This window comes from Epinephelus fuscoguttatus, linkage group LG4 (genome assembly GCF_011397635.1).
Source record: "Epinephelus fuscoguttatus linkage group LG4, E.fuscoguttatus.final_Chr_v1".
Classification (NCBI taxonomy): domain Eukaryota; kingdom Metazoa; phylum Chordata; class Actinopteri; order Perciformes; family Serranidae; genus Epinephelus; species Epinephelus fuscoguttatus.
In genome coordinates this window covers 38,000,173-38,015,782 of record NC_064755.1, presented here as the reverse complement: position 1 = coordinate 38,015,782, position 15,610 = coordinate 38,000,173, and the positions used below count along the sequence as shown (strand labels likewise).

The window sequence follows — 15,610 nt, the reverse complement described above, 5'->3', positions numbered from 1 at the left end:
GTGCAGTAGGTCCGTGTCACTCAGGGTGAGACTCTTACATGAACACTTTATCCTTCAGTTTAGCTGAAAAATTCAAATCACAGTATTTTCAGATACATGGTTTTCATTGGACAGTGATGGCGTGCTTTAAAATATTTCCTATCAGTGTACAGTGAAAGTCTTAGTTGACATTATTTACAAATCATAACCCACAATTCAAAAAAATATCTAACTGTTTATGCCTTGAATACCAGATATTCATTTATGTTCTTGCCTCCCCTGTGACTCTCTCTCTCTTCTTCTCCTGTCCTCTTTTGGCTCAGGTGGGGAAGATCTCCAAAAACAAGAAGAAGAAGCTGAAGAAGAAGCAAAAGCGGCAGGCGGAGCTGCTGGAGAGGCGGATGCTGGAGATCGAAGCCCTGGAGAGAGAGGCCGAGAAGAGGGAGGAGAGAGCCAAAGACGGGGGAGAGAAAGAGGAGCACGAACACAACCTGTCCTCACCCCTGCAGCCGCGGCCACCGCAGCTGGGCCCCAGCATGGCTCTGGGAGAGAGCGACGACGACGACGATGAGGATGAGGATGGGGAAGATGAGGAGGAGGAGGGAGGAGAGAGGGAGAGGGAGAAGCCCATCAGGTTGACTAATCATACATGTGAGTCAAGTTTTCTCCATTTTGAATGCTGAAGTTCTGACCAGTGCTACACAAATATATCATTTTATTAAAATCAGATATCATGGACTAATGCTTTGCGCCCATAGGCGAAGATTTTGGGGGGACGGAGGGGACACATCCCCCCTTTAGGAAATGTGTGTTTGGCCCTCAAATTAAAACATGAAACTAGCAACAGACTTTTATTTTGAAAATTGTAAAGACATTTCTAATATAAAGTAATGCAGAAAATGGAGAAATTTATAAAGGCTGCCCCCAACTGAGAATTTTCCTAGTCGACCAATAGTCGTCATTTAGGCCCATTAGTCGACTAGTCGCCCACATGTTTACGATATTAATCTAATTATTAAATGATATATTTTGGGCGGGGCAACACAATGGTTTGAGTTGAAGGTGTGAGAAAGAATAGTATCAGTAACACTGTTAACACTGTGCTACATTACAGAGAAATACAAACCGTACTAATGAACCTTCATTAATATAGGCCTATATTTTATCTCCAAGTGCACGTCACACACTGAGCGAGCCGCCTGTTAATGACGCTGTGGGCTAATGGGCATGTAGCTACTTCCATGTTTCAGATGATACGTCATGTTTGTAGTCGACCAATGAAGATGAGTTTACATATCACCTTGGGTTCGTCCTTCACCTTCTCAAAATGATCCCACACTTTGGATTTCCTGCCCGACATGTTATTAACTAGCCTGTGGAATAACCGCAGGTACCAGCCCTGGAAATTAGGGGCTGCACACATGCTGCGTCTTTAACCACCTGGAAAACACGCAGTCAGGCACTGGGCACTAGTCTTGTGCCTTTTTTGTGCCAGCTCGAGCGCAGTGGCAGGTTGCGTCTAAGGTTGCTAGCAACCTTTACAAGTATGGTATAGCCTATTTACCTGAAATCCTGAGTGCAGAGCTGATCTTCTTCCAGGCGCTGTTTATAAGTGTGTAGGCCTGTCGTCCGTGGGACAGATGTAAAGCTCTGGGTAGCCCTGCACTAACATGATCAACTTTACGTATTTATCAGACTGAATATTTACAGAAGAAGGGAAAGATATCTGTCGGCTGTGATTGGTTTGTAACGTGTGTCTACTCACCCATATGCCGAGGGAGGCTCAGGTGAAGTTTTAGAGTCCTCACTTCACTTGCGGAGATCCAAGGGGAGAGTGGGTAGCAACACAACTCCACCTAAACAGAGAGGCAGTTAGAGCTGCAGGCTACAGTGAGGCTAAAAACAGAGTTCAAATGACGTTTTTCCAAACAACTTTTTATGTCGGTGCTTCAGGACACTTGGATCACTACGGACGAGCAGTATGGAGATATTTTGTGGTTTCAGTTACGTGTTTTTGGACGTTTGAATCTGGGGTGCCGTCAGCCTGCATTAGGTGGAGTTGTGCTGCTACCCCCTCTCCCCTTGGATCTTGGATGAGGACTCTAAAACTTCACCTGAGCCTCCATCGGCGTATGGGTGAGTAGATAATGGCTGAATTTTCATTTTTGGGTGCACCATCCCTTTAATATGATGAATGCAGTATGATCCTGAATTAGCATTACAGAGCTTAATATTCAGGTAGTCAAAAGGCATATTTCATAACTGTATCCACTTCAAAAAGCTCATATTGGTTGAAACATATCTTTGATTCTCATCTCCTTGTTGAGTATATTCTACTTTGCATTCATTTAAAATCACCAGTTTGTTATTTTTAGTGGATGCTTTAACACGTATTATTGATTTAAAGTGTCGTGAACAATCTTTTCTTTCTGTGAAGGAGATGTGAGCAACATATTTAGGTTAGCTTTCTTTTTTTTTTACTGTATCCAGGTTGAGTGTGTGAGTATGTGTATGCGGGTTTGTGCAGTCTGTCTGTGAATGAATAGGAGGTGGATTGGCTCCAGCCACTCGGCCCACGCTGGTCCCACTGTGTATGGGAGGCAAGGCTGATTCACAAAAAAAAAAGCAGTCTTTCTCCGTCTCCCTCCTCCACCTTCTGTCTCTCCACCTTCTGTTTCTTTCAGTCTCCTTTGCCTCCTTCACTCCAGTCTCTCTTCATTCTTTTTTACTCACTGCCTACACTGTCTTTGATTGCGTCTATATCTCCTTCCCACCCACTTCCTCTCTGAGTGGTTTTTCCTCTGCTCTCTCCATGTTAGGTGCGGCGCCTCCCCAGGAGCAGAGCAAGGAACTCCACATCACCGATGACGACCCCGATGAGGAGGTGGAAGAGGACGAAGAGCCCACGCCTACCGCCGAAAAGGGTGCCCCCGTTCCCCCCACTACAGAGGAAGATAACAGAGATCCCACACAAGCAGAGGTAGAGGACGAGGACGAGGGGGGGGAGGAGGAGCAGGAGGTGGAGGGATTAAAAGAGGAAGAGGATGAGAATGAGGAAGAGGAGGCGGAGGAAAAGGTAGAGGAGGAGGAGGAGGAGGAAGACGAAGAGGACGAAGAGGAGGAGGAGAAAGAGACTGAAAGAGAGGAGAACGAGACTGAGGAGCCAAAGAGTGAGAACAAAACAGAAGAGGAGGCAGTGGTAGAAGAGGAGGAGTCAAAGGAGCAGGAGGTTGAGGATGAGGATGACGAGGAAGAGGAGGAGGATGAGGAAGACGAGGATGATGACACAACTGCGGAACTCCTCACAGACAGCACTTCCCCCATCAAACCCCAGAACAACAAAAGCAATTCGGCTAAAACCAACGGTCATGTTTTGTTGGGATCTGAGGGACTGAAACCAAAACCCGGCAATCCTTCGTCTCCCACGCCCCTCCCCGAGCCTCTCCTCTGCCCCCTGGTGGAGTCCGAGCTCAGCTACACAGACAGAGACAACTCTCTCAGCTCCGGTTATGAGATGTATAACGGTGACCTGGGGGAGCCGGGGCTGACCAACGGTGGCAGCGACCGCCATCGGGCCACCATTCCAATCTTCCCAGACTTGCCCCTGGATCCCCTGCCTGGGAACCCCATTTCTGTTGGAACGGCAGACATTGGAGCGGGCCCGTCCCCCAACAGCCCCACTGCTGACCGCAGTCGCACTGTGTCATCCTCGAGCACGGGAGACACACCCAAAGGTAAGCTATGGTTACTGTATGTCCACTGATTCACAAACTCAAGAAATCCATAACGGAGCTTCAAAGTGTTTGATATGCGATAATGTAGGATAGTACAAGTCGTTCCCTTCACTCATCAGTCAAAGTGGGGTTAAGCTGTTAAACTCTTCCTAAAGGTTTCTCTTCAACCTATCCTGACTTTCACAATTTTCACTTTTCATACATTATTTTTATGTCAAAACATAAAAAGGTCATCCTCTTTCATATAATGTAACCATCCAAGCAAACGGACTCACAACTCTTGAGCTAAGAGCAAGTAAAAGTACCATCCAACTGAGTCCAACATTAAAGGTCCATTGTGTAGGATTAAAGGGCATCTAATGGCAGAAATGGTATATCCATAACTATGTTTTCACTGGCGTGTATTTACCTGAAACTAAGAACTGTTGTTTGTCGTCACCTTAAACCCAGTTCAGACTAAAGGTTCGCGACATGACAAAACCGTTTTAGAATGATGCAGGGAAAAGTTGCAGCAGTCAGTACGTTTACATGGACAGTTTAATTCCACTTTCATTCGGAATGAAAGGCCATTCCGATTAAAAGTGGTCATTCTGACAGAAAATTAAATCTGTTTAAAGGGGATGGTTTATTCTGTTTGTCATTCAGAATGAAAGAATTTTGTGTGCATGTATACACTCATTCCTCTTTAAGTTAATTCCGGTCTTTCTGCGCATGCTCGTTTCCTTGCACTTCTGGTGCGATGACGTATATAGCGTGCATAGCAACGGGCTGAGATAGAGCAGTCGGACTCGTTGCACTCACCGGTTTCCATTCGCCACAGCACGGTCTTCTACCTCCCTTCTTCGACCTTCTACCTCCCTTCTCCTCCTCAACAGACGAAGCATTAGCAGAACAAGGTTGTTGTCGTACTGCTGCTTCAAGAATATAAGCAAAACAAGCCCGAAAAAGGCACTAAGAACGGCGTCGTCAAGCATCTTGTTATCCGTAGCGAGGACTACAGTGTTTTCTTCCGGTAAACGTAAACACGTAACATCCACCCTGCCCCCTATCCAATCAGAAACCTTCCCTGCCCCAAACCTTGCACGGACCCAAATAAAGGCGATTAAACTGATCTCCCGTGTAAACCCTCATTCGGAATGAATATTTCCCATGTAAACTACAGCAGGTGCTTCGTCCACACTGAGCCCTCTGTTTCTGTCCTCACGGTGTGCCGGTGTCAGACAGTGGGTCGCTGCTGCTGCTCGCTGTACGTGCTAATGACCCACCACACACACATTCTCACTGACTTACTAACTGCGCTGCTTACTTCTATTATTGTGGTGTATTTGTCATGAATACATCTGATGCTCGTTTTATTTATGTTTTTTGCTGTTTCATCACCACTACAAATGCAGCTGTAGCCAGTATCTCACTATCACTGTCTTCATTCATATTTTAAGAAGCTACAAATTTTATTCAGCCACAAAATAAGCTTGAAAAGCTGAGAAAAAGAACAGTAGTACAGAGAGTTGTTGCGTTGAGATGATGCACTGTCTCATCTAGTTGCATTGGTGTGAGCTGTCAGGTTTTCAGAACATCGCAGAACGGCGCATTGCAAGTAGCTGCATCTTTCAACTTGTCTCGTCGCAAATCTTTGGTCTGAACTGAGCCGTTTATATCTACTTTAGGAGCAGGTTTTCTTCCACAGAGTTTGCCTTGTTGTTCTACAGTAGCCCAAAACTGACAAATCAAACACCGGCTCCAGACAGGGCAATTTGCTCTTTTGTATTGGCCACCATAGTTCTCCTACACACTTGGCACACAAGAGAAGTTTCAGCTGCTAGATGCCACTTAATCCTAAGCACTCCAGACCTTTAACCGATATTTCCAACATTTTTGATACAACACAAGTTCAACAGAGTCCTCTTAAATGAACCGTATGACCCTGGAGTCCCTCGCCAATTTACTGTAGTTGGTGGATTCTTATCTGACGTGACAAACATACATACATTTTTAAATGTATGAAAACCAATTGAGTGACATTTCTGTAAAACTGCTGCCACATACTGTATCGCACAAAAGGTTTTAAGGCAGCACAACACAGGTGTTAGTGATATAACAGACAGCCGCATGCTCATAGGAACACAAACACCCACACACAAACAATTAAACTCATCATTGCAGTGCTTATATTGCTTATAGGTGAATGACAGCTCAGCTCCTTCTCCGTACACGTGGGCTTTATTAAGTTCCTAAACTAAAACTCTCATAACAGTTGTTGCTTACATTATATTTTGCATCCTTTCTTATTATTCCAACTCTTCAGCTGCTTCCAGCCAATCAGAATCCAGAATTATAGTTATTGTATTGTATAAATTAAATAATCAGATAAATATAGTATGTAAAATATATAAATTAGCTGATACTTAGGAGATAATTCTGAATAATTTAAGACAAATTCCACTAATTTTTATGAAAAGTTCTCTTACTAATAATAACAACAGAGAAATTTCATTTTTATTTTGTTGTTTTTTCCCCCCAAAATGCCTTTCATCAAAACACATAATCATTTCATAATGGCATTTTTCCCTAGTTACACTTTTATTCATCACATTTTATTTTTTAACATCATATAGAAGCACTAGAAACATTTTTATATGAAAATATCTCTAAAATATATTTTAAAAAAATGAATTAAAATCTAATCATGATGGAATAACTGGTTGAATGTGAATAATTTCTTTTAAAAATTCACAATTAATTAGTTTGTTTATATATTTGACTTGATTTATTAATTTTAAATATTTTATTGTATATATATATATATATATAGATAGATAGATAATAGAAATCTTTACACCTGTTTACTCCATAAAAAAAAAGATTGGATATGGTGGTAGTGCCTTTTAATCTGTATTAATCAGCTTTCTTTCATATTGAATCAACGAATAATTTAATGCTGCCTGATTTATGCTTCCGTCTTGCCAAGGTCTCTGTTGAAAAGGAAATTTGAATCTACATGCAAATGAGAATTTTACTCAGAAAGATAAAGAAAAGGAAGAAAAAAAAAGCATAATGATAATTAATTTAGATCTTAGGTGAGGTAACGGATCAGAAGAAAATTAATAACCATCACTGTGTTCGGATTTTCTGTCTCATACATTATTGCCGCCTGGTAAAATAATCCAGTTGCTCATTATTACGTTTTAGTGTCCACACATCTCCGCTGGGTATTATTAATGACTCACCAGCACCGTTACTCATCCTCCCACAGCTTTCATTTTATTATTATTAACTTGGACTCTAACTTTTTAGCTCTGGGGTCACTTCTGGGATCATATCTTCACAGCTGAATAAGGACTTCAAACAAAAATTATCTCTCAAAGTTCAAACACCATAAAGATTATGTTTTCTAGTTAAATCGGTCATCAGAGCTACGTTTTCAGATGCCTTGTTGAAAAGCTGAAGAGTCCCTGGTCTACAATAAATGTCTGTCAGTACATCTGAGTGTGTAAACTTATCTTATCTCTACTAAGAGTGTGTTTTAACTCTATTCTTTCCCACTCCATCCTCTCCCAGTCAGGGCCCGAGCTGCAGATCTCCTGATCAACCCACTAGACCCGCGCAACGCTGAGTCTATTCGAGTAAAAATTGCTGATCTTGGAAATGCCTGCTGGGTGGTAAGACACAGTATCTGGGATTTTATATGACTGGATTTGAAGCATAGTTATAAATGCTCAAAACTGAACCATTTTTTGTTGTTTTTGTGAAATTGCTGAATTATATATCACAATTATTGGCATCCAAACTCCATAAAATTCAGTAGGACAAATTTGTTTTGTATCTTTTATTGATATTCATAGCACAGCATGTAGCAATTGGAAAAGTTATTCTCGAAATGAGTAACAACTGTGCACACAATCAGTGTTAAAAAAATCAAAATAGCAGTAATAAGACAGAAGTAAAAAAACAAAAACGATTGTCCCACTTTAAGGGCCACCCACTCTCCACGAGCTCCAGACTATCAACTCCTGACATAATAGTATTTCCAAAAGGCTTTTAAGGTACACTTAGACAGAACTCCACATCTCTATCCTTGACTCCTTCACGCCATGTGGACAGTCTGTCAACAGCTCTTAATACACGATATATAGGTACATGAAAACCCATTCTCAAAAGGAGAGGGAGTGGGGGGACTTCCATCGTGTAGCAACCGATTTTTTTGCTGCTGTAAGCTCCTGGCTAGTACAGTAGTGCTCTTTTTGATCAGTGGGAAGTCCACAGCTTAGACCGATCATTTAGGATGAGTTAACAGGCGAATGAGACGCAACATACCAGAGAGGTTAGAGGCAACCATTTTCCAGAATGCAGATTGTTTTTTGTTGGGTGTAGAGCGAGAAGACTCAGCCACAGAGCTCTCCGGGACAACAAGAGTTGTTTCTGGTGTTTTTTATTTAAAAAAAAGTTTTTAATCAAAACATAAATGTGGTTATATCAGTACCATTTGAGAGTAAGGTTTTTAATTCATCTGGGAGGTTTGGCGGCTGTGAGTTTCTTCCAGTCCAGATATTTTAAAGGAGGGTAAGTGATAAAGAAGAGGAAGAGGAGAGGAAGCGCAACAACAACTAGATGAATAACAAGATAATTACAGAACACTTTGTTGTGTTTTGAGCCCCCGTTTAAGTAGCAGTTTGCAGACTGTTGTCAAATAGGATGCAGAATCACAACACAGTATAACATAGATGAAGCATAAATGAAATTTAATGAGGCACAATGACTGGTCATTTGTTGGTTAATTTAAAAAACCAATAAAAAACAGACTAAAGGAATGTTGTTTATTGATGATTGCTGTCACTGTATATTTGTGTAGTGATAAATAGACCTCTCCTCTCCTCTCCTCTCCTCTCCTCAGCACAAGCACTTTACAGAAGACATCCAGACGAGACAGTATCGTTCCATTGAAGTCCTGATAGGAGCTGGTTACAGCACTCCTGCAGACATCTGGAGTACTGCGTGCATGGTGAGGACACACACACATACATATATATATATATATATATATATAGATATGTACAATACATTACATATACACATACATACTTCATTTTAAATCACACACACAGACTAGAGTTCAGTACTTTATTTGGTCTCTTGTAGGCTTTTGAGCTGGCTACTGGAGATTACTTGTTTGAGCCCCACTCTGGAGAGGACTACTCCCGTGATGAGGGTGAGTATTTAAATCTTTATGACTAAACACACAAATTTAATTTCCAAATATAGAAACTATATTATAGGATATATAGGACTTCTTATTTATTATTGTTATCATTGTATGTACAGACTGTATTATGATTATACAGTAATTCTAGCCTTAAAAATGAAGAAGAACGAGAAGAGAGGGGAAATGTTCAGCAGAAATACAAAAGCAAAGTGTCTTGAATGTTTTAACTAAAAAATGTTATATTGTAATAGACTTAATGTGTGTGCATTATTTAAAGAGGCAATAGATAGGACCTAGGCCACCTAGCGTCAGTGGTGTTGCGTCGCACTGTCGCAATGACCAAATTGAGCGTGGGGATCAGAGATCAATAAAATGTAGGCTGTAAAGCCACCAGTATACCTCTATGTATATGTAGAAGGAGAAGGTGTGTGGACACTCTACTAAATAAATGAGTAAAGAGACCGAGCAACAATTATCAGGTTTATCTGAAGAAAAAAACAAATAGTAATGCAAATAATGATAGCAGAATGCACAGTACCAGTACAAACAACTCACAGTAAATGATACCAATATGTACAGTATCAGTACAAACAACAGTAGACACAGTGGAATTATACCAATATGCACATGTAAACAGTCCCCATTCTAGAATAAACGCTACCGTATGGAAACGATGCGGCCGGTTGGAGCTCAAATTGAATGGGAAACAAAGTTCAGTGTTCACTTAGCTGGGTGTAACTTAGCTGGGCGATGTCTGTCGATAGCTGCCTCCGTGAGAAGAGAACAGAAGGAAGGGAGGGGGGCATCACTGTCCGAGGGCTGCCGTAGAATGGCAACCAGGATGTCAGCCGACCAACACTCGCTACCCGCTCCCTGGTAGGAACCAGGGTAGGAATGAACTAGCAGCCAGGACAGTCCAGTCCTCTCTGGTCTAGCTAACATTTAGCCGTGTTACTTACTGATCCATTAGAAAGAAAGCTAGCTGGACATGGGTTTTGAAGCCTCTTTGGTCACGGAGCTCCCTCCATCTCTTGAACGCCTGACTGAGCTTTACTCTTGTTTATCCCTCTTCTTTTATCAGGAACTTGTTTTCTTTTTCTAGGCCGTTTTTCACTTGTCTCCAAACTTTATCCGTCTGCCATTGTGCTCGTGACTCAACTATCTCATGCCCAACTCCTCATAAGGACCAGCTCCAGTCCCTGATTGGCTGACCGACCAGTTTCACAATACATGACGCGTTTCCTGCCGTAAAAAAGATTTTTTCCATGAAATTTCGCCCCCGGTGGCAGAAGCTTATTGCAAAGATTGCACAGCCACTAAGTAACCTATGTAAATGCTGATAGTCTGATTTTACTGTGGCCACTACCCTGTGCAACCCACATTATTTTCATAATGATATATTTAGGAAAAGATGCTATCTGTTGCCTCTTTAAAGTCAGTTTTGCTTCATAGGTTTTCGTCATTGTTCAGATGCATTGCTGCTAACTCTGCTCTAACATTACAAATGCAACAATGCAGCCACAGCTTCAAATGACTATTAAACATTCTTTATTGTTTCACTTAACAGAAAGCACGGTTTGCAGACACTGAGTACAGATTGCGTCAGATAGTCTGATGCTCACAATATTCCAAAGCCCTTCTTCAATAATAAATAAGTAAAAAAACAAAACCAACAGGTGTGTTCATCACCACAACATGATTGCAGGTGTGAACTTTGATTTCACGGACCACATACTGCCAGCCAAAGCTTCCCCTAAAAGCCAAAGCCTGCAGAATATTAATAAATTCAAAAAATGTGAGAAGGGAAAAAATGTGTTTCAGTATTTTTATTATTAGCACATTATTATTATTATTATTATTTATTTATTTATTTATTTAGTATATATAGCTTATTTTTCCCATCTTAGGGCAACCCCCAAAACTGAGATGGAAATAAATGTATCAGGAACTTTTATTAGGAATTATTTCTTTTATTACGATTTATTTACAAACCCCAAATACGTGTGCTTGACCTGCACATACTAAAGACATTATAAATACATCTGTCAGCTAAATACTAGCAGGTAGTAGTGACGCACAGGGCAGGCTCAGGTAATCTTACTAGAAAATATCTGCATTCCTTTATGAGGGAGTTATTAATAACTTACAGGTGGTTATTTAATGCATATTTTTGCAGGTTTGGCAGTGTGATTTGGTTAAGTGAGGCTGAAATGAATTCCTGTCTTTTATAAATGGAATGCAGCTTGTGTCGTATCTTAATTAACATTTATTTATTTTATTATTAGCATTCTTATAATATTAAATGATTATTGATTAAATTATTAAACAATGATAGGCTAAATAGGTCTGAATAAATTGAAAGTTTCTTTTATTTGAAAGTCCATGCTTCACAGTGTCAGCTCAGAAAAAGTCTGGCCCTTAGATGACCGCAGTCGATGACCCCTGGTGTCGGAAAAGAAAGTTGTTCGTTGTTGCAGCGTTTTCTTTTTAGTCACCAGTATTTGATTGTGTCGACTGTACAGTATGAGGAGCTTTAAGCATGCATTTGTTATTTTACAAGCATGTCCTCTGTTCTCCAAAAAGAGATGATCGTTTCTAACAGTGCACCTGAACAATGAAAAACTGTAACAGACCAGTACTGACTGTTTTGTAAATTGATTTAAAAAGGCCTGAAGTGAGCTTAGTTTAAATGATAGCTGCCCCTTCCCCAAATCCCCCTATCCACTGTCAACTGTGATTCCTGTCCTTTAATTCTGCTGCTATGCCTCCACTCATCTCCACCCTGCTGCATACCTACACCTGACTTGTTTAAATGTAATAGATACACAGAGAGCTCACACAGCTCCTGTCATTGTGCTCAGTGTCTAGACTTTTGCAGTGTAACAAATCAGTTTCTGAAGCATGAGAGCAACATCAATCAGTCACTGTATCCTGTGAGTACATGTGTATCTGTATCCTGGTCACATGTTACTCTATCAGGCAACACACTCCCTGTATTTGCTTGTGGACTCCACACATTAACCCCACTCATCCTGCTTACTCTGTATCCTGCCAAACACAACACATTCTCAAACTGTGCGCCCTCATCCTCACCTCTATCTCCTCATCTCCACTGATCTTTGATCTTTTACCAGCTCATTGTGTTATTTTTCTCACTGCATGATGTGACACAACGTTAACCCCATTCTGCATGTTCTGCACAGGCAATAAGCCAGCGTCAGTGATCACAACATCCTGATTTACAGAGAGACGCCTTTTGATTTCCCGCCATTGAGGCCAAATTGAAAATCTTGCTCCGGGTTCCAGTTCGTTCTGTTCTGAATCTGAATGCATGTTATTCCAACACTGATCATTTCATTTCATCACATCTGCCGTGGGGGCACGGCTCACTAACACGGGTTTTTCTCCTGTACTGTCTGTGACTGTCTCTTTCTTCCTCTCTCTTTTTATCTCTCCCGGACCCCTCTGTGATCATTCTGTCACTTCCTGTCCCTGTTTCTATTCTCCTACCCACAATCCACCCTCTTTACAATTTCCTTACTTTCATCCCTCCTTCTATTTCATTTAAGTTTCCCCTTCGTTCTCTTTTCCCTTTTGCATCTCCTTTTTTTGGGCCTCCTTCTTCCTTTTTCCTTCCCCCCTCCCTCCCTCTCTCCTCTATAGACCACATAGCCCACATCATAGAGCTGCTGGGCTGTATTCCGAGGCACTTTGCGCTCTCCGGAAAATATTCCCGGGAGTTCTTCAACCGAAGAGGTAGCGCTGGCTAGAGAGCTGGTGGGACTGAGACACACAGGTGTCTAGCATGGACAGACATGGACACTAGCTGACAAGAGGAACACCATAAACGCACTCTTATGTTGCTGTAATCTGATTTTGGTAATAATTGGACACAGTGAGAACAATCCTATAAAATCCTCTACAACTTTAAGCAGTGTGTCCATGCAGTACCCCGAGGCAGCGGTGTGTGTCAGTCCCATACAGCCAGTCGTGTTGATGTGTGTGTGCATGCTGTAATGCTGAACCGTGCCTGTTCCCCTCTGTGATGTATGTGGTGGTGGGCAGACCACATCGCTCTGATCATGGAGCTCCTTGGGAAGGTCCCACGCAAAGTGTTCGCTGCCGGGAAGTACAGCCGAGAGTTTTTCTCCAAGAAAGGTAAACAACACAGGGGTTAGTGGCTGGTGAGGTGTAGGGTAGACCTCTTATAGGGATGGATGTAGTCTAGGAGATACTGCGTATAGATCTTGAGAGTAAGTTCTTTGTGTAGTTAAGTTTGTCAGACTGCAACAGTACTCTGAATTAAGTCAGATGGTTTCAGGTAAGTTGTCAATCACAGCAAAAATGTACGGTTAATTGTAGGGCTGGGCGATAATTCATTATCATTGATGGATTTCTTTATTGTTGTGTCATGCACAAACACATGTCCAACCATCATGGGTTTACAAGACACCATTATAATGTTGTTGCAGTGATAAATTCAAAATATGTGTTATCTTACTGATTAGTCCCAAACAAAAAACTCCCCGGTGATAGCTGTGGCCGGAGGCATTATGTTCGTCTGTCCGTCACATTCTTGGGCCGTGATATCTCAAGAATGCCTTTACAAAATTTCCTCAAATTTGGCACAAATGTCCACTACGACTCTAGAAAGAACTAAGCTGAATTTGGGGGTCCTAGATCAAAGGTCAAGGTTGTTGTGACCCCATCTGTCTCTTTCTCGTAAACGCAATAATTCAATAATGCCTTGAGAGAATTTTTTCAAATATGGCTCAAACTTTCCCTCAGACTCAAAGATGAATTGATTAGATTCTGGTGGTCCAAGGTCAAAAGTCAAGGTCACTGTGACCTTGCATCCATCTGATTCTTGTGAATGTGATATCTCAAGAACACTTTGACAGAATTTCTTCAAATTTGGCACGAACATCCACTTTGAGTCAGAGATGAACCAAATAGATGGTGGTCAAAGATCCCTCTATCCCAGGACTGACAAAGTCTGCCACAAAGAGCTCTTATGAGACATAACTCAAATTTATCACAGTCACCTTAAAGAAATCAACATAAATGGAGGTCATTTTATGAAAAAGTACATGTCTTATGTTTTTATAGTCAAGACAGTAAAATCGCATGAAAAACAAACATTAAACCTGCCAGTCTCTAAGGCTCTAATGGTAGTGTTCCTGAGTGCATCTGTGCACATAGGGATTATTGTCTTTTGTTTAAATTATACTTCACATAAAGTTCTACACTATAGCTTTATTTATTAAAACAGTAAGCTCATAATTTTGGTTTATACCATGAATCAATAGGCCATTTTTCTCTGTGCATGATAAATATTTTACTCCTAATCTCCTGAATATCACAAACTAACTTAATCCAACTTGTTACCCTGGAAATCCAGAGTTCTCGCGAGAGCACAATTTGAATTTGCTCAGCGAGTCACTCTGGCAATCAGTAATGATGCTCATTACCCATGCTGTTGGAGCCGAGCTGCACCAATCACATCGGTGTATCTGATATAGGCGGGCCAGAGGCGAGCTAAACAGATGACGACAGAGCTGCGACGATGAGGTCCAGAATCAGTCAGTAAACATTGCAAGATGGCTACGGATGAACACCAGTTGTTTGAAACGGCTTTGGCCGCTACAATGAACGAGTTAGACTTGGCTTTTTCTCTAAAAGAGGAACAGAAGACGGCGCTTGAGTCTTTCCTTTGCAAGAAGGACGTTTTGCTGTTTTGCCGACCGGATACAGCAAGAGTCTAATCTACCAGTTAGCTGCGCTGGTAGCTAAGCTCTGGATACGTCACCCCGTGTATTGTTCTGATTGGTCGTAGTGTTATCCAGTTGCGTGCAGTGATATTTTCAAATGCATACTTGGTGCCGCCCCTCAAGTTGGGCCATTTGCATTACTCATAGCCAGACCCTAAATCTTTCTAGATTTGGGTCTTGATTTCCAGGCTACCAGTGATGACCATAAGACAGTGGTTCTTAAATGGTGTGCCATGATGCAAATGCAGGTGTGCTGTGGGATTTTGTTATAACCACACATTATTATTGCAATATTCAACTGGGCCTTTAAGAAATGTTAGCAATGCATTTTTAATTGACTGTATCAGTATGTTGTGCACCCATTTCCAAATAAAGAGGCAAAAAAATTTTTGTTTAGTTTAAAAAACCTTCATGGGGAACCTGTTTGCTGCCATTTGCGCGTGAGAATTATTAATGTGTGACACATCAAAAGCCCTGACTGACAGCCAGTGTGAGGGATGGTAACATTTAAAAGGAGAATTTCAACAAAGCTCCAGTGAAGATGAACTACCACCGAAAGAGAAAAGTAGACAGTATCATGAAAGCTACTTGGCTTATTTTTTCGTATTTTTATTGTCTCATGTGATGAGAGCGATAACACATGTTATAGAAGTTGTTGTGCACAGATATACATACAGGTAATCCTCTGGGCACAAAAAATTTAAACCCACTTCCAATTAAATATCTGTTTAGTGAGTTTCTGATCAGACATCTTCACATGTCCATTCCAAAGCCATAATTACAGTCATCTGAGTTTCTTTAGAGTCTGGCGACCTGTCCAGGGTTAACCATGCATCTTGCCCAGTGTCAGCTGAGACAGGCTCCAGCCCTCCTGTGACCCTGAAAAGGATAAGTGGTTACAGATGATGAATGAAAGGTTTTCTTTG

General features: G+C 41.4%; 1 protein-coding gene across 5 annotated transcripts in view; it reads left to right on the top strand.

Annotated features, from left to right (window-relative positions):
- The window catches only part of srpk2 (SRSF protein kinase 2), a 119,331-nt gene that overhangs the window by 98,048 nt on the left and 5,673 nt on the right, over positions 1–15,610 (top strand). For 3 of the 5 annotated variants that reach the window (XM_049574351.1, XM_049574349.1, XM_049574352.1), the window contains 6 exons: positions 303–630; positions 2,799–3,713; positions 7,272–7,372; positions 8,605–8,712; positions 8,850–8,919; positions 12,979–13,071. In XM_049574351.1, the coding sequence (XP_049430308.1) occupies positions 303–630; positions 2,799–3,713; positions 7,272–7,372; positions 8,605–8,712; positions 8,850–8,919; positions 12,979–13,071 (1,615 nt within the window). Of the gene's footprint in view, positions 1–302; positions 631–2,798; positions 3,714–7,271; positions 7,373–8,604; positions 8,713–8,849; positions 8,920–12,576; positions 12,670–12,978; positions 13,072–15,610 lie in introns of all 5 variants that reach the window. The other 2 variants (XM_049574354.1, XM_049574350.1) reach the window with 1 other exon arrangement.